This window comes from Ipomoea nil, unplaced genomic scaffold, assembly GCF_001879475.1.
Source record: "Ipomoea nil cultivar Tokyo-kokei standard unplaced genomic scaffold, Asagao_1.1 scaffold2216, whole genome shotgun sequence".
Taxonomy (NCBI): domain Eukaryota; kingdom Viridiplantae; phylum Streptophyta; class Magnoliopsida; order Solanales; family Convolvulaceae; genus Ipomoea; species Ipomoea nil.
In genome coordinates this window covers 600,152-618,803 of record NW_017618644.1, presented here as the reverse complement: position 1 = coordinate 618,803, position 18,652 = coordinate 600,152, and the positions used below count along the sequence as shown (strand labels likewise).

The 18,652-nt window shown below is 34.8% G+C and overlaps 2 protein-coding genes across 4 annotated transcripts; one reads left to right on the top strand and one right to left on the bottom strand.

Annotated features, from left to right (window-relative positions):
• The first annotated feature begins 354 nt into the window (after nucleotides 1-354).
• On the top strand, nucleotides 355-8,220 carry LOC109150178 (ubiquitin carboxyl-terminal hydrolase 8-like). 2 transcript variants are annotated; one of them, XM_019298080.1, is made up of 13 exons: nucleotides 355-640; nucleotides 1,054-1,302; nucleotides 2,036-2,165; nucleotides 3,506-3,565; nucleotides 3,651-3,740; nucleotides 3,951-4,283; nucleotides 4,492-4,632; nucleotides 4,723-4,893; nucleotides 4,965-5,222; nucleotides 5,800-5,948; nucleotides 6,115-6,630; nucleotides 6,935-7,208; nucleotides 7,741-8,220. In XM_019298080.1, exons 1-13 carry the CDS (start codon nucleotides 372-374, stop codon nucleotides 7,846-7,848), a joined length of 2,748 nt encoding a protein of 915 aa, XP_019153625.1. In that variant the 5' UTR covers nucleotides 355-371; the 3' UTR covers nucleotides 7,849-8,220. The 2 variants fall into 2 exon arrangements, with proteins under 2 accessions (XP_019153625.1, XP_019153626.1); XM_019298081.1 differs by lacking the exon at nucleotides 7,741-8,220 and having other exon boundaries at nucleotides 6,115-6,682; nucleotides 6,935-6,970.
• A 640-nt stretch (nucleotides 8,221-8,860) lies between these two features.
• Nucleotides 8,861-18,341, bottom strand: LOC109150179. Of its 2 annotated transcripts, XM_019298084.1 has the most exons (6): nucleotides 18,216-18,341; nucleotides 16,585-16,921; nucleotides 16,370-16,502; nucleotides 15,787-16,127; nucleotides 14,352-14,923; nucleotides 8,861-8,905 (listed from the first exon to the last, which is right to left on the bottom strand). In XM_019298084.1, the coding sequence occupies exons 1-5, from the start codon at nucleotides 18,305-18,307 to the stop codon at nucleotides 14,369-14,371; spliced, it is 1,458 nt and encodes a 485-aa protein (XP_019153629.1). In that variant the 5' UTR covers nucleotides 18,308-18,341; the 3' UTR covers nucleotides 8,861-8,905; nucleotides 14,352-14,368. The 2 variants fall into 2 exon arrangements, with proteins under 2 accessions (XP_019153629.1, XP_019153628.1); XM_019298083.1 differs by lacking the exon at nucleotides 8,861-8,905 and having other exon boundaries at nucleotides 14,117-14,923.
• Nucleotides 18,342-18,652: the final 311 nt, after the last annotated feature.

Here is an 18,652-nt window from a genome sequence, read left to right as displayed (position 1 = left end):
TAAAATATATTTCTTTAATTTATGGAAAAAAAACTCAATAGGTTCTAAAATGTACGTTCTATGTGGAATCCGTTTTGTAAATTTATAATCCTAATCGATAAATAATTACAAAGGAGATAAACTAGTTGTTAACTTATTCGAACTAGAAAAGCTGGCAAAAATAATTTAAATATTTTGATGTCATGTGCTAAAAGTGGGAAAAAAAAAAGTGAAACAATAGGTAAGGACAAAAAAAAAAAAAAAAAAAAAAAAACTACTCATGGAATCAAAAGAGAGAAAGAATTTAAAAAGAAGAAAGAAATAATTAGTTGGAGTGGTAAAAATAGAAAGACTAATAAAAATTGGTAAGTTCATTTCTTCTTTGTTTCTAGATGAGTCGTAAGTTGAGACGACTGAGCCACTCAGCCCTTACTTTCGCCACCTCTCTCTACGCTAGCGTCAGGATCAAATCCGCCATTCTCTTCCCTTTCCTCCGTCGATTCCTCTCCAAAACCCTAAACTTCCTCTCACCCTTCATGGAATCTTGGCTCTTCTCCTCCTCCGATGACGACGCCGGCTTTGGCCTCGATTTGTCCTTCTCTAACTTCTCCCCCCAACTATCCCACCTCGACCCTGAACCCCTCTTCCTAGTCCCCTTCAGGTAATTTCCTTTTTCAGTTCCTGGGTTATCAGAATTTATGATTTTTAGTGTTCTGGCGTTATTTCCGGAGTTCTGAGTAGTTGGTTTTGTTGAGTTTGATTATTTAAGTGTTGAATGGAAATGGGGGTGAACTGTGAAGTGCTATCATGCTATGTGGTGTTCTAATTAGTTGGGTTTGTTGAAACTTACTTTTATAGTATAAAAAAAAAGGGAAATTAGAGGGTTAAATGGTCCAAATGGATCTCCCCCTTCTATTTATTTATGATTTTTGGGTTTTCATTGTTTTGGTTGTTTCGACTGGATTGGTGATGCTATGGCTGGTGACTTTAGTGTTATTTATTTTATTTTTTGATTTTTTGATGATATGGTTGATTGGGTTTTGATTAAAGTTATTTATTGTTTTTGCTTTCCAGGTGGTGGAGCGAGGCTAAAGAGGGATTTTGTAGTAGTGGTGAAGTGAGTGAGAGTGAGATTAGTGGTTTTCTGTACAATGCAACAGCATTTTTGAAGCGCTCAGATGCTTTCCCTGATGAATCTAGTACTGAAACAGAGGTTGTCTTGGATATGGAGAGGGAGGGTGAGACTGAGGATAATGAGGAAGGTGTTTCAGGTAAGGCGTTAGCCTTGGTGTCCGAATGGATGTTCTTGAGAGCTATGAAATGGTAAGAATGAATTTAACTGAATTTGGCTCTCATAGTTTTTGATATGATGAATTTCGGTACCTTTTGTTATAAGAAGTGTATTTGTGATATGACCATGTCGCTGAACTAGTCCAGTACTGGCAATTCATCCTGAACAATGAAGGCGGAATTGTAGCTGGGTTTATTAGAATTTGTGAACCCGACTACTAAGAAGAACAGTATGATTGGATAATACCCTACTTTAGAATAGCAATGTTAAGTAAAAGAGGAAAGAGTTGAAGGAAGGTTTGGGGGGGGGGGGGGGTTGATAGGATTATATAATATAATAACATAGCAACTACAGTTACATGATTGGTGCTTCAGTGACCACAATTTCTTTCTGTTTTCCCCTAATGATAAGTTGATTACTATTCCTTAATCCTTATCGATGACTTGAGTAACGGAGAATCAGTATGCTGAATTGTGATGCCCGACTATGTTAATGTGGCACATCAAATTAGAAAGTATATATTCGTTTTTCTTTGATTTTGAAATCTATGTTTGCAGTCCACTAGGAATGTTCCTTGAAGTATGACTTTTCTTTTTTCCCTCTAATTTTTAAAAATAAATTTTAAAGCTAGATACTTGCATGCGGACTTTTCTATGAAATGCCTTATTCTTGGTCTCTTGGACTATCTTCTGGAGTTAGTGATTGGTGGGACTAGAATAGTAGAATATCCCCTGACCTTCATTTTTATTTTCATCTTCCTTGTAGGCATTTTGATACGAAGAATGTGGGAGGTTTTCTAGCCCCAGATGATACCCTGCACGACTTGTTCTCTTTACATATCAGATTACTGTATATTTCGCAAACAAATTCTTTGGCTATAAGAATTAGCCTAAAGGTTCATTCATAAATTATTCCACCCACTTTCTCCTGTTCAACCCCTTTAACACTCTGCTTTAATTATCTGAATCATGACAGATGCTTAGTTGCAGTATGCCATTAAGGGGTTAACTGTATTAAATGTGCTGTAATTTTACTTATTAATAATAAAATACCAATGGCCAAATGATTACTTAGTGATTGATGATTTGAAAGAATGATGGGCTGTATTATTCCACCCATTACAAAGAAAAACTCAAGAGTCAATTTCATAACTTTTGGGGGGGTTGTAGGTGTTAAAGTGAATGACTTTTGGGGTTTCTAAGGGGGGAAGAGAGTCATATACTTTTAAGTTGGACACAACATGTATCAAAAACATTCAAGGAAGTGCTTAATGAAGTGGAAAACCCTGCCTTTCAAGCTCCACTGTTTTCCAGGTGATTATTGGTGTAGCTGAGGAGAAAAAGGAAGGGAGAGGAGAGTGATAACGATATGGGGTTCTCACTCTTTGGTTAGTTAATCACTATATGGTAGCACATTATTTTGCTGCTACCATATCATTGTTTTCACATGGATTTGTTTTTTGACATATTTGAACTCTACTACAACCACCACCGCCACCACTTACCAACTACTAACTACTGCTACTACTATTATGCTAACCATTTCTTGGGATTCTTTAAAAAAATGTGGACTGAACATGGCTTCTACCATATTGTACCCTTCTTGATCTATTCCTATCCATGTAATAACTTTGGTGGGAAGAGTCGAAAAACCTAGCTTCATTAACAAATGTGCTGATATAGACAAAGGGGTAATAGGTAAATTAAGTGTTTGCCTCTATTGATTTTAAGAAATGATATAGACCATCTTTCTTCCTTTATTCTCTAACCATCAATATCAATATTTTAAATGCTATACGAAATGGTATTATTGACTAATAGAAAACCTTAGTCCACTTGGCAGGCTTTTCAATCCCTCAATTTCAACAAGTGTAGAAGAGAATGACACTAACAGTTTACTTTCAAGAACTGATGTGATGCTTGGCTAGATCTGATCTCCATACTAATACTGTTCAAACATGCTTCTTAGTGAACACTCCCAGAAAAATATGTTACAACTTGGGATAAAGAGTAAAGGGCCAAAGTGTGAAGAGGGATAAAATGTAGTTTAAAAGCCTCCAAAATCAGTGTTTCTTTATTTTTTATTTTCACATTTTTTTTAACATGGCTATGTTGTAGTGTATGTTGATGTATATGTAGACTACAATCAATTAACATGTACCATACTCTCCATGTGAAGCTTTTTAGAGACCATTATTCTCACTTTTGTACCTTACATTCTGTTTATGTTCTAAAGGACAATGAAGTTGGAGTGTTTGATAGAGCCTGCAGTATATTCTGTGACACACCAGGCTTGGTGAGATTTATGATATTATTTTATCGACATATCAGGAATTTTCTTATTTATTGAGATGCTGATTCCTTTTTCTGAGTTCTGACAGTTCCAAATCTGGGATTTTTCTGGACAAACTATCCAATTTGTGTTGAACAACAAGAAGTTATTGAGCAATTCTGGCCAACTCAATGAAGAGGTAATTTTGTTATCCTGGATATGTGACCTATAACATAACCAAAATAAGACAACAAGGCTTACCAAACTAACTAATCGAACAAAATGATATGATATTGAATTGCCTAATCTTGAAGGTCACTGCTTTTGTCACTATTTCATGATTTTCTATGTATTTTAATAGCATTAGCTTGTTTTAATGGCTATGCTTGTCTCTTTGAGATGCCTACAGATTCTTCTGGAGTTAAAGGTCTATGATTTGCCATGCAATAATGATAGAAAAGAAAGCAGAAAAGAGGAAATGACGTCTGACCACTGTAGTTCGTCAAAGAGTAGTGCCAGCAGTGATGCTATTATGTGTTATTCTGGAGTTAATGGAAATTTCTTAATTGGTAGCAGCAAAAATAGTGCTTGTGCTTTGGGCTTGACTGGATTGGGTAACCTTGGAAACACCTGTTTCATGAACAGTGCTCTTCAGTGTATGGTGCACACTCCAAAGCTTGTTGATTACTTCCTTGGAGACTTTAAGAAAGATCTGAATTTTGAAAATCCTTTGGGCATGAAAGTATGTAAATCTTTTTGCTGCCATCTATTTAAAACATGTGTATAAATAAATATTTATATGACTTGCAAAAAAATGGAAAAGAGTTGGTTAGTTGTCTTTGAAACTGTCAAATTAAACTGTTATACGTAGAAAGGGTCAATTGAAGATTGTCCTTGTGTGTGTATATAGGCATTCCTTCCATGTGTCTGACATTGGACTTCTTGAACAGGGGAAGCTGGCTCTAGCATTTGGTGACTTGCTACGAAAGCTTTGGGCTCCTGGGGCAACAACTGTTTATCCTGAGTTGTTCAAGTCAACAATCGCTAGTTTTGCTCCTCAATTTAGTGGCTATAATCAACATGACTCCCAAGTTAGTGAAGTCCTTTTCATTCTTTGAAACTTTTGTGTTATACCTCCACAAGCACAATTTTGGACTATGCCCTTCATGTGCACAATCTAGGAATTTCTTGCCTTTCTGTTGGATGGACTGCATGAAGATATCAATCGTGTCAAACACAAACCTTATATAGAAACCAAGGAAGAAGATGATCGCCCAGATGAAGAGGTGGCAGATGAGCACTGGTGGAATCATCTATCTCGCAACGATTCTGTCATAATTAATCTGTGCCAAGTGAGTCTTTTTCCTACTTTACGAGGGAGTTGCTTACCTGTTATATCTTACAAATCTTCTTTTGATGATAGGGTCAGTATCGGTCAAAGTTGGTCTGTCCTGTTTGTAAGAAGTCATCTGTCACATTTGATCCATTCATGTATTTATCATTGCCGCTTCCGTCGACAACAATGCGCAAGATGACTTTGACAGTGTTGAGCAGTGATGGCACCACTGTGCCATTTCCAGTTACAGTAACTGTGCCAAAATATGGACGCTCTAAGGATCTTGTTCAAACATTGATCTCTAAATGTTCTTTGAGTGATGACGAGACACTTCTTGTGGCTGAGGTATACTTTAGCAAAATTAAATTACCCCTTCTTAACAAGTTATAGGGATTGACTATGTTTTAATGTCACTTTGTTAGTTTTTTTTTGGGATTTTACACTTTTATTTACAAATAGAATTTAATTGAAAATGTCAAAATTGGGGCAAACCGTGACACCTACATTTTTTTGTTAAGTGTGAGGAAACCCATCATCATTCCAACACTTAAGGTTGTGAAAGTGCACGTCTTAAGATGAAGTTTGTTTAAGCCATTGTTCATGAACTTTCCATTTAATGGATCTCTCCAGGAAAGCTTGAAACTTGAAAGTATAAACCTTCATGGAAACTTTAATGGAGTGTTCATGATTCACAAACAATACCTTAGGTAAAATTTAAGTGCCAGAGAAACAAAATATTTGGTCATAAGAAACCACAACTTGTAGATATAGATTAATTGATTTAGTTAGGTGATTGACACAGCTATATGTTTCTTGAACTAGGGCATTAATTGACTTAAAATTTTTCGTTTGGTACTTCAGTCTCATGATTCCATTATTCAACTTTTTTACCTGTGCCTCAAACTTTCTCATTTATCTGCAGATATATGGAAGTTCTATTATTCGTTTTCTAGATGATCCTACTGATTCTATAGAGCTAGTTAGAGATGATGACACCCTTGTTGCCTATCGATTGCCGAAAGATGATGATGGATCTCGTTTAGTTGTCTTCCAGCATCAATGCAAGGAAAAGTAAACTTTTGTGGTTCATCTTCTCTGTGCTTAACTGTTTTGAAGTGTTTCAGAATTATGAACATTGTTTTATATCTTTAAAGTAGTTCGTTTTTCTCTAATCATTGTAGGAGTGTGTCTTTGTAGATCTTTTCTGTAATTTACTTGTGTCTTTTTTCCATCCTAGATCAATCGTTCATGGCTCTCACAAGAAAATTGGCACTCCCCTTGTTACAAGGATATCCGACTTTTCCAGTGGATCTGGGATTCGCAAACAATACGAAAGGTTGCTAAGCCCCTTTTTAGTTCAAGAAGAAGATTCGCCAAGTGATAACGATGATGCACAGAATAGTACAAACCATGATTCTGAAATGATGGATGTGATGCCCAATGGAGATTCAAATTTGAAGAATGAATTCAAAGATGACTCATTATTGACTGGTGACTTCCAGTTTTACTTGGATAACAAGATCCTTTTATCAATGGATGAACCTGTGCCAGTCTCAAACTCATGCGAGCCTGTAAATATGCTTGTTACCTGGCCTGAGAGAATGGTTGACGTCTATGATAACTCCCTTCTTAGCACCTTATCAGAAGTATGTAATTCTGCATTGGATGGAAGAAAGCCACCAGAGTCTGTTTCACTTTATAAATGCCTTGATGCCTTCTTAAAGGAGGAGCCTCTGGGTCCCGAGGACATGTGGTTTGCTTCTTAACTGCACTCTGGTGTTAAATTCCATCAACTCACTTGCCTTGTTAGCATCTTTCCTCTTGCATTATGACTTAAACTATAAAAATAAAAGTATAATTCTTCATTCTTCCTCCATGTACCTGACAAGTGAAAATATAGATCCCTAAAACATTTAGGTTCTCACCTTTGGACCATTTACTATCTTTCTTTTCATTCTTTTGCTTTTGCTGTTATTTTAGTTTCAGGACTTGCATGTTATTTCTATTCTTGTGCCTTTTTAGCATCTTAACATCTTCGTTTTTAAATCAATTGGTAGGAACTGCCCTAATTGCAAAAGGCCTCGGCAAGCCAGCAAAAAGCTGGACCTTTGGAGACTGCCGGAAATTCTGGTCATTCACTTGAAGAGGTTTTCCTACAACCGGTTTCTCAAAAACAAGCTGGACTTGTATGTGGATTTTCCAATTCATGATTTTGATCTTTCAAGTTATATTCTTCACAAGAGTGGTGAAATATACCATCACTACAAGTTGTATGCTGTAAGTAATCACTATGGAGGAATGGGTTATGGTCATTATACTGCATATGTCCAAGTAAGTTTCCTCGCCAAGAATCTCTCATATTTCACGAATCGCTTCTATTGAACCATTTTGGGGTAACATTTATATATATATATATATATATATATATATATATATATATGTATATATTTCCAGTTATACTATCGTCATTGTTCTGTAGTATAGGCCACTTCGTTGATAGTCTACACATAGCAACATCTTTTGTTGGGTTTAATATATATGGAGTATATTATTTTATAAGAAGGCCCTAGAATGTTGTTTTCTTATTTTACTCAAATAGTCACATAGACCCCGACACTTTTCTTTACAGGCACTTTGTGAAAATTATGAAGTTTGTCCCTTTAATTCTTTTGAATTACAATCTTTCTTCCTTATGTTAAATTTGTATTAATATATGAAATGGGTACTTAACCTATTAAACTAGTAGAAATGAAACAGAAGAATTTGCTTTTGATATTCGTTTTTTTAGACTTGCATACACCTTTTTCCCTCCAATGCTTCAAGTGTGATGGCCGGCCAGCTAAATACTCCCTTTCTGTTGCAGCATGGACATAATAGGTGGTACGAGTTTGATGACACTCATGTCTCTGCCATTGCGGAGGATAAGATAAAGACATCAGCTGCCTATGTTCTCTTTTACAGGAGGGTTTAAGATATATGACCGACCAGTGCATCAGTAGGAGACAAACTCCTTTTTTTTTTGGTCATTTTGCTTCTTGCGAAATTTCTGCCTCGGTGTTGTTACATTTGGTCCATGTCAAGTTCCAAATTTCAACTTGTTGAAAAAATCCAGAGTTCTTCGTTTCTTCATGTACATAAGTTACCCTTCCACCAACATGAAACTGGAATTTTATGCTAAGCTAGATTAGAACACTCGTGTTATACACAGGTGATGGTGGCTTTTAGGAATTCACACATTTTTTGAAAATGACTTGATCCCAGGAAATGTTTCTGGTAAAACTGTATATACATTCATTCTCTTGACAAAGCTTAATAGTGTATTTTGTTGGCTCAGTTTTGGATCCCCATTGTTATTAATCTTTTACTGAGAGAGAACTGATTGCTGAAAATTTTGCTTAAGAGAAGTTCCCAGAAAATATGCAGCTGAAAGGTTGATTTGGTCATTAGTAGACCAGTAAGGGTAAATTATACTAGGTCATTAGTAGACCAAAGTATACCTTGCATTGTGGACTCTAGTTCAAAATAACCTTTAGATTATGTGTTTGTAGTTGGCATATTTTGTACTTGTAGTTACTTGTTTATGTATCTGTAAAAGTGTAAATAAATAGTAATTACAGACACTGCAAATACATAATGGCCCTGTTTGGTAAATGACTGTTAGCGGATAACTGGTTGGTTTAGCTGATAGTTAATAGCTCTTTGTGTTAGCTGATTTGATCAGCTGATTGTATTGGCTGATTATAGAAAAAGTGTTTGGTAAATTAGCTGTTTATTATTATTGGTTGATTGCATGTAAAATGACATTTAAGGGCATGGATGTATTATGTTGTTTATTGTTTATGGTGCAGGAGATGAGATTTTAAAGGCTGAACAATTTCTTGAGCCCATAATTAAAGGTTTCTACTCTGCAGTCTGCTATACATATGAATATATGATGATATAACTCATATAAGTCATAATCTAATTATAATAACTTATCTGGTTGGAGATCAACATAGTGACAAATGGGGGTAAACTCATTTTCCTTTTTGCAAAAAAAAAAAAAAAAAAAAAAAAAAAAACTAACCATACTGTGTATGTCTTAACTCTGAATCTTTGAGCTAGGCCAAACAATTACCTCTTCCAGCAATCCTGGAGAGATATTTCTAAAGCTGAGGAGATTGTGCAGGTACTCTAGGGCCAGGGGTAAGGAGCAGTACTCTATTTGTTAACAAATGGAAATGTCTTTGGGCTCAAAAGGTTCCATCATATTCCATCTTGGAGATGAAGGGCATGCGATTTCTTTACTGCGCAGTAAAGCTACATAAAGCAATTCGAATCCTACAATATTTATGTCCCATTAATCTAATCTTAATCATGGTTTGGCGCAAGCTTAAACAAAACCCCAACACCTATTCTAACCTCATTGGTCTGATTTGGTCGCTGGTCCAGTACAGGTAATAGGGATTACCTCAGAGAATGTGACATAAACCCTAAGTTTTCAAGCCAAGGGTGTGACAGAGAAGAGATGCGAGGGATAGAGATTACCTCAGAGAAGGGAGAGCTGGGAGGAGAGAACTGCACAGAAGATCTAACAAGGGCAAATGAGAGAATTGTGCAAACGGCCAAGAAGAAACGCTCCAACCAATAGCCTTTTCTAAATTGGCTGTTTGGGCAAATCAACCATCTCAAAAAGTTATCTTACCAAACACTTAAATTGGATGATTCATAAAGGCCCTGTTTAGTAAATAACTGTTAGCTGATAACTGTTAACTAATTAGGTTAATTAGATGGTATAACTAGTTCATAATTAGATGATATAACTAGTTCATAACATTAACTGATTGTAGGAAGGTGTTTGGTAAATTAACTGTTAGCTGATAGATGTTTAGTATACTTTATTTTCTCAAAAAGCTAATTGAAAAAGCTGTTTTGAGTAGCTTTTTGAATTTTAGTATTTTGAAATTGATTTTTTAACCCAATCAAATAATTAATAGTGGTCAAATAAGTCAAAATTGGATGATAGACTAATATTTTACCAAACAGGGCCAAAGTCAAACAACCAATCATAGTCAAATTAACCAATTTTGGCTGATAGGCTGAGTTACCAAACACCCCCAATATATCAACTCCAAACATATAATTTTTAGGGCAATTTATATCCTACACCACGGCGCGTGTTGCACTATGCGCCCAGATGCAAAACGACGTCGTTTTAATTTTTAATTTTTTTTTTTTGAAATTTCCCGCCCCAGTGAATGGCAGTAGTTTTTTCTTTAAAAAAAAACTCGCTGTTCAAGAATGTACATAATGTTATACTAGAATACACATAATTGTATACATGGATGTACATAATTATATAACAAAATATACATACTCTTTTTAAAAGATAATACACATAATCTAACATAATACATAATAAACATAAACTTTTAACATAATACACATCAACTATTAACATAATACACACAAATTTTCTGATTCGGATGTACATAATTGTATAAAAAGAATGTACATAATTGTATAAAAAATGTACATAACTGTATGAACCAATACACATAACTGTATGAACAAATACACATAACTGTGTGAACAAATACACATAATCCCAGCAACTTCCTACCGCACCTCTCAAAACGACGTCATTTTGGGAGGCGCGCGGCGCACAGTGCTATGTGCGCCGTGGTGTAGGGTATAACGATTGAATTTTTAGAGGGGGTCCAAAATGTAAAATGGGCCCTACTCCATGGTATAACAACTGACAAGTAAGTCATCAAGTATGGTAAGAAGAAAGCAAATACGGGGTAATCCCAATTAAGAACTAAGGGGGGTGTATTTAATCATGACTTTCATATAGTTTTAAAGACTTTTATAAACTTTAAAAGTTTGAGGGTATTCAATTTAAACTTTTAGAGAGTCTTTAAAAGTCATGCGGTATTCAATCACGACTTTTAAAAAGTCTTTAAAAGTCGTGTGGTATTCGATTAAGACTTTTAGAGAGTTTTTAAAAGTCATGTGGTATTCAAAAAGTTATTAACTTTTGTAGACTTTTTAATTTTAAGACTTTTGTAGACTTTTTCTTCTCAAATATAAATAGTTGAAATCCAACAATCAATCCCCATATTTCAAAATTTTCTTTCTAACAACTTTGAATGTTTTCTATCTCTATTTAAACTCTATTTTTCTCCCAATTTAAACTTTATAAACCTATCTAAATTTAATAAAATTATTTTTTTCTTCATTATCCTATATTTTCCTCATACCTAAACTCTACCAATTTTTCTCTCTCCTAAACTTTACAATCTTCCTCTAAAAATTCGAAATAATGTTATTTTTACTTCATTATTGCTTGTTTATATTGATTTTTATTTTTTCTATGAACTTTTTATCCCTAACATTCTCTAATTCTCCCTAAATACATGAACAAAGCAAATTTTTTAGTATATGTTTCATAACATTCATATAAATACTTATATATTTTGATTTTTATTCTTTTTATGTTTATATTCGTAATATATATATATATATATATATATATATATATATATATATATATATATATATATATATATTAACAAGTTACTACGAATAGCGAACTACTGTTCGCAACAACAATTTGAGGTTGCAAACAATAACACCTTGTTGTTGTTCGCAGTCTCAAATTACTATTGCAAATAATAGTTCTTTGCGTAATGCCTAGCAATATATCAAGTAGAATTATATATATATATATATATATATATATATATATATATATATATATATATATATATATATTAGATTTTTATTTTATTTATTTTATGCAACTCGTAATTATATTTTTAAATATTTTATTTGATAATTCTTTTATTATAAATTTATTATTCAATATTGTTATAAATTTCTAATGAAATAATTTATTTTTGACATATATATATATATATATATATATATATATATATATATATATATATATATATATATATATATATATAGAGAGAGAGAGAGAGAGAGAGAGAGAGAGAGAGAGAGTTGCACTCGGGTGCGAACGGCTCGCCCAGGTGCGAAATAGGAATGAATTCTGTTCGTCCACGTGTCCAGATCTAATGGATGAGAAACACTGATTTTTTTAAAAAACGCGGTGGCATTTTCGTAAATAATTGAACATTGAAGTGCAAGTAAAATGTATTACAAGTGCATGTAAAATGTATTATAGGTGCAAGTAAAAATTTACACTGAGTATCAATACTTAGTTTCACTTATAGTTCTAAGTAGTTGCACCTATAGTTCTAAGTAGTTGCACACATAGGTATAAGTAGTTGCATCTAGGTGTATGAATGTTTGCGAGTGGTTTTTAGGAGTATTACTACCCGAACTCAGATCAATGAATGTTAACAAGACAAAATTACATGCACTTATAGGTGAAAGTAGGTGCACATATAGTTATAAGTAGTTGCACCTATAGTTATAAATAGTTGCACATATAGTTATAAGCACACCCAGGTGCATGAATGGTTGCGGAAAGTGAATGCTAACAAGGCAAAATTACATGCATTTATAGGTGAAAATAGGTGCACTTATAAGAGATTTTACTTGCACTTCGATGTTCAATTATTTACGAAAATGCCACCGCGTTTTTTTTAAGTTATTAGATCTGGACACGTGTCACGCGCTGATTCGTTCGCATTTCCTTCCTGGGCACTTATTCGCACCTGAGTGCGTCCCTATATATATATATATATATATATATATATATATATATATATATATATATATATATATATATAGAGCAAATTACACTTTTAGTCCTATGACTATAGGGGGCGTGTTAATTTCAGTACTTGACTTTAAAAACTAACAATTTAGTCCCGCAACTATGCAATTTTTAACACATTTGGTCCTCCCGGCCAAATTAACAACCAAATGTCACCGGAAAAATATAAACTATTTTTAATTATTTAATCATGGGGGTAAATCTGTCATTTCAAGCCTTCTTCTTCCTTCCCCTCCGGACGCTTCGTCCACCATCTTAGTTTGTGTTTATTCAGGCAAGCTCCTTAACTGTGGATCCAAACCGACTGACCTCACCAGCTCAACTTACACAGATCTCCTTCATCAACCTCTTTGGGGAATATCAACAAACAGTTTGTGGGCACAACTAAAACAATCCAGTAGAACAGATCTCGTGCAGCCTATTTGCCGCCAATTGGTCCACCGAATACTGGAATTGCCGAAATTCCAAATTGGGTAACACAAAATAAAAGGCATCACAACCAAAACGCATGCCAACACCTAAATATCTAATGAATTAATACGAACACTGTGCAGTTTCTGAGTTTGATTAACCCATGCTTCCACTGGAAATGGAGAAGAAAATTCAATGGAATTAATTTTTCATTTTCTGGGTCATAATGGCAAAACTAGAAAAAAACTGAGAGGTGAGTCGGGCAGCGACTACGAGCATACGTGGACGACGGCAGAAGATGGTGTTCTGTGCTGCAGGATGTCACTGGCGACGACGGGAAGCTTTGGCTTACAGCGAGGTTATCCGACGGAGGATTGCGTTCTATGCTGTACGATTTCCACCAGATAATTTTTATTTATTTATTTTTTAAACGTCAATTGACCATTTTGCCCCTATGAATAAACAAATGAAAATGGTTTACATTTTTCCGACGACATTTGACCGGTGATTTGGCCGGAAGGACCAAATGTGTTAAAAATTACATAGTTATGGGGTTAAATTGTTAGTTTTTAAAGTCAAGTACTGAAATTAACACGCTCCCTATAGTCATAGGACCAAAACTGTAATTAGCTCTATATATATATATATATATATATATATATATATATATATATATATATATATATATATAAATAAAAGTAATTAGCATATAAGTCTCAACACACTATGGATAAAAATAATAATGTTGAGAATGTTGATGTGGGTGAAGAACTACATAATAAGAAAATTTTATGATATATTATAAATGTTTTTGTAAAAAAATTATAAATGATAAGAATTTCAAAAGTTTGTAAGGATGTATTCAATTTAGAATTTCAATGACTTTTTGTAGACTTTTTAAAATAAAAAGTTGATAAAAATCTATGAATATTTTTTATATAGACTTTTATAGAGTATTATAAAGTTTTAAAAAGTTTTGACGACTCTATGAAAGTCAATCAAAGTTTATTAAAATCTATCATTTTAAAAGTCTTTAAAACTCTACAAAAGTCATGATTGAATACACCCTCTTAAGATAGCAAGAGATCTACGCTTGTAACCACAAGGTCACAAGTTTGAATTCTTGCTTCATTGGTTTGAGCCAATCAGCTAAGGCCTAAGGGTAACCTATGCTAATTTACTTGTGGTCCTTTCCTGGCTAGGGTCAGGAGATGAGATTTACTCACACTCAAAAGGGAAAAAATAAAAAAACCAAATACCAAACAAAATATGCAGAGCACTATAACTTGTCTACTATTCACAAATAATAATGATCAAAGAAAGGGATTTACTTTACAATAAGAACTTGTTACTGTGGGCGCAGTTTCCTCAGTAACCATTTCTTTCGCAAACCAGGATCCAATGCCAGAAACACCTTAGCTTTATTATCATCTTCAAGGAAGTCACAGGCATCAAGCAATAGATCATCATCATCATCCATCTCTGGCATAGCTTGTAGTATATAAATCACATCTTCTATCAACAAACTGTTCTTCTTCTTCTTCTTCTCTTCCTTTGTTAGTGCTGTTACAGCTGCTACCATTTCCTGCATAGCATCTTCCATACCTATTTCTATTTCTGTCTCTTCATTTATTTCAGATGGCCCCTTACAGGGTTCTTTAGGTTCTTTAGTATCATACCGACATTTCTTCTCCTCTCTCTCGTCATCATCCTCCACAATCTCTTCCACCTCCCTCAAATTACCCTCCTTTCCCGTTGTCTGGATAATCGGCACGCAAAACTCACCGGCTTTTACAAAGGGGTATCCATACTGAAAGGTTGGAGTTTCGTTCCCGCATATGATGGACATGTCTTTGTAGAAGGACAGCGATTTGTTTCTATACCTCCGAAAATATTGTTGTGCCTGCACTAAAACAATGTGTGAAACTAGTCTAGATAGAGACTGTTGAGCATATATAATATAGGAATAAGGGTCAAATAGGCCACTGAACTGCACACCAAGTTGCAATTAGGCCATCGAACTCAAAAAAAGTACAATTGAGTCCCTGAATTACACAAATTCATACAATTAGGCCTAAAATGACCTGTTTACCTAATACTTTGCTGACGTGGAGGTTGTGGATTTTAAAAATAATTTTAAACAAAAAATTAATTAAAAAAAAAAAAAAAAAAAAAAAAAAAAAAAAACAGAACGGCCTTCGTCTCCAGCCATGGAGACGACCAAGATCGTCTCCCTGGCCGGAGAGACGAAGACCCTTCATCTCCATGGTCAGGAGACGAAGAGATCTTCGTTTCTCCGGCCAGGGAGACGAAGAGACCTTCGTCTCCTGACCATGGAGACGAAGGGTCTTCGTCTCTCCGGCCAGGGAGACGAAGGGTCTTCGTCTCCTGCCATGGAGACGAAGGACGGCCGGAGACGATTTCATCTCCGGCCGTTCTGTTTTTTTTTTTTTTTTTTTTTTTTTTTTTTTTTTTTTAATTATTTAAAAATTATTTTTAACATTCGCAACCTACATAGCAAGTAAACAGGTCATTTTAGACCTAATTGCATAAATTTGTGTAGTTCAGGGACCTAATTGCATCTTTTTTGAGTTCGATGACCTAATTGTAGTTTGGTGTGCAGTTCAGTGGCCTATTTGATCCTTATTCCTATAATATATAAACATAAGTGTGCAATCTAACTATCAACTTAGACTTTTAGTTGAGATGGAGCACATGCTTCAATTGAGGCGACCAGATCAGATAGCAAGGAAGAAGAGTTCCTACCTTAATGACTTTCTTCCAGACGCGATCTTCAGCCACTATCATCTGATGTCTCTCATGCCACATAAACCCATCTTGACTCAGAAGATATTTTACCGCAAAATATTGCCTTCTTAGAAGATTGAAACGAGTTTTCAACACTACTTTACCGTACTGAAACCCGAATGCTGTGTTAAAGGCTGTAATCATGTGGATCCATGCTTTGTTCTTGAAAGTACGGTTTAATTTATTCCCTTCCTGCACCTGCTCCAGCATAAGTTGAATAAAATGCTGCTCCATTGTCTCAGACCAATCAATCTTTTTAGCGTCGTCTTTGGTAGGGATCTTATCCTCCAATATTTTCACTAGAGATGCCACACAAAAGAATAGTTATAATCTTAGATTGGGCTATGGTCACTCAATTGGGGCTATAATGCACATGAGCCAAACCACACTAAAAGATTGAATCCAACCAATTAGCTAGTGTAACTCATGGCCTTATAAACCCATATATTCTCTCTTATTTTACCAAGACTCTTAACCAGAATAAAAGATGCAATCAGAACTGAAAAATAGTGTCAAACTCGTGTGATTGAGAGCATTATACCTTCGTTCTCAAAGTCAATATCGAAGCACGAAAGGCTGTATCTTCCGTCAGCAACTGTATGCCCAAATATAATGCGCAGTTCATTGTAGTAAGGCACAACTTTTGTTCTATACGGTTCCATTTCAGGGTGGGCCTACACACACAACAAAGGATACAAGTATATAATGTGCAATAATCTTAAGATGATTTGAAAATTTTTGGTCGAACATTTGTACCTTGATATAATCATCCCATTTCTCATCATTACCGGTTACCATCTGTCTACTATCGTCCCAAATAAATTCATTCTGTTCAAGAATCTTTGTGTTATGATACTGTTTCCTCAAGTGTTTGTACCGGTTTTTCAAAACATCTGTATCATGCTTGCATTTATATTTATGGCTAAAGAGTGCAATCATCTCTAGCCAGGCCTGTTTGCTAAACGAAGTACTGGTCCTGTTCCCTTTCTGTATTTGATCCAGTAAAAGTTCGATAAAATAGTCGTCCATGACATGTGTCCAGTTAGATCTCAAAGTTTCACTGCTGCTACAAGAATCGTCTTCCATGGCTCCCCTGACATATTTTAAAATGGAACGTAAATTTTATTTGCAACTGAATTGCTTCATTAGTTTGACATTTGAATTTAACATTACTTGACATTAAAAGGGCGGGCTGCCGGACACAAATGGTGGGTTTGACACCAAGGTTAGTGTGTTAGGATCATAATAATCTCAATGCTAGCACTCTTTCTAGTTTCTGCTGAAAAAGAAAAGCACACTCGACCTAAAGCAAAAAAACCAATAGTTTTAGCAGGTAGGACCCGCAGCTGCCCACGTTGCCCTGTGCCCAATGCAACAGAGCACACTGCATTTTCGTTTCTAGGACCACCACTAAGTGGAACAATCGTAACTTGCCCTATTCCATCTGATTCATTTAAAACATGTCAGTTGTTAAATCGCATGGAATCCTGCTATTCAGGGGAAAGCCATTGTCATTAAGGGGCTTGAATGAGCAAATGGTCAAGAAATGATGATGCAAGTACATAAATCATAGTTTTGGTTCGAGTAATCGTTTTCTCTAGGAATCAATAAGCTCCTGATTCATACTAAGCCTTCAAAAGTACATTAAACTTTCAAAATGGTTCTGTCAATGATAAATCAGAGCCCCGAGAAAACCTCACCAAAATCAACTCCAAAAGTCTTAAGATCAATAACTCAATAAGCAACTAAGAGCAATTTGTTCTTAAGTTTTAGACACTTAAGTCTTGTTTCTCATGCCACTATCAGAACTTCAACCAACTCGACATAAACATCAAACACTTGGGAAATATCTCAAAATTTGATCAAACTCACAACTTTCTCATTCTCATTCTCATTTTAAGCACACCCACAGTTCTCATCCTCACATTTGATTCCCCTAAGTATAATCCATAAAAGCACCAAACTTTTAGAGGAATCCAATTCTTTAGTATCATTTATCCACAGTTGGAACCAAATTCCATTCTATCCGTTCCAAATCCTCATCAATTCAATCCACTTTTAATCTCTTTTTTCCCCTCCAAGAAGCCAAAATCCAATCTTGAAACTCCCTTTACTCTCAAACCCAATCTCAGATCCATTCATTACAAAGAATTCCAACTACTAATCACTTCAACCGCAGAAGATTGCACAAAATGTCATTACATACATTACACCCTTAAAGAAACTGAAAACCCAGATTCAACAGTTACGATCAAATTGGGGCAGAAAAAGAACATTCTTTTTTTTTTTTTTCTTTTATTTAAATTTAAAGAAAAAAAAAAAGCAGGAGAAATATAGTTCTGTGAAGGAGTACGCTGCAATATAGAGTATTTGATAGAGAAGGGTACCTGTTCTTCAACGCAGATAAACGCGAGGAGGTGTAGGAATAGGGTAATCTTGGGATAAGACCACACTTTTCATGTTTGGCTGGGGATGTCATCCTAGGGTTTGTTTGGTCCGCGATTTTGCATGGAGGGGCCTCTATTTTTCATTTTGTCTTTCATTTTTCGGGAAATTTCGAATGAACCCCTTCATTTCATATCCTAATTCAATGCGGCCCCACATTCTATTTTATGTTACCATAATTTTGATTAATTTAGAATCAAACATATATGTATTTTCTATTAAATTGCAATATGTTTTTTTTCTTATATATAAATACGTTATAATATGTTAATATATAGAATATAGTTATATTAGAAGCTCTCATATATGCATTTATAATATTTTGATTAGGTATAATATAACCTTTTTGACTCACTTTTTTGTATTGTATATATTCAAT

What these genes read in the sequence shown, in the direction of transcription:
- LOC109150178 (XM_019298080.1), top strand. Translation starts at nt 372, where the DNA reads ATGAGTCGTAAGTTGAGACGACTGAGCCACTCAGCCCTTACTTTCGCC. An exon ending in CTATAAGAATTAGCCTAAAG is followed by an intron (nt 2,166 to 3,505) that starts GTTCATTCATAA and finishes TATGTTCTAAAG; the next exon opens with GACAATGAAGTTGGAGTGTT. An exon ending in TCATAATTAATCTGTGCCAA is followed by an intron (nt 4,894 to 4,964) that starts GTGAGTCTTTTT and finishes TTTTGATGATAG; the next exon opens with GGTCAGTATCGGTCAAAGTT.
- LOC109150179 (XM_019298084.1), bottom strand. Translation starts at nt 18,307, where the DNA reads ATGACATCCCCAGCCAAACATGAAAAGTGTGGTCTTATCCCAAGATTA. An exon ending in AATGGGATGATTATATCAAG is followed by an intron (nt 16,503 to 16,584) that starts GTACAAATGTTC and finishes TTGTGTGTGTAG; the next exon opens with GCCCACCCTGAAATGGAACC. An exon ending in TATTGACTTTGAGAACGAAG is followed by an intron (nt 16,128 to 16,369) that starts GTATAATGCTCT and finishes TGGCATCTCTAG; the next exon opens with TGAAAATATTGGAGGATAAG.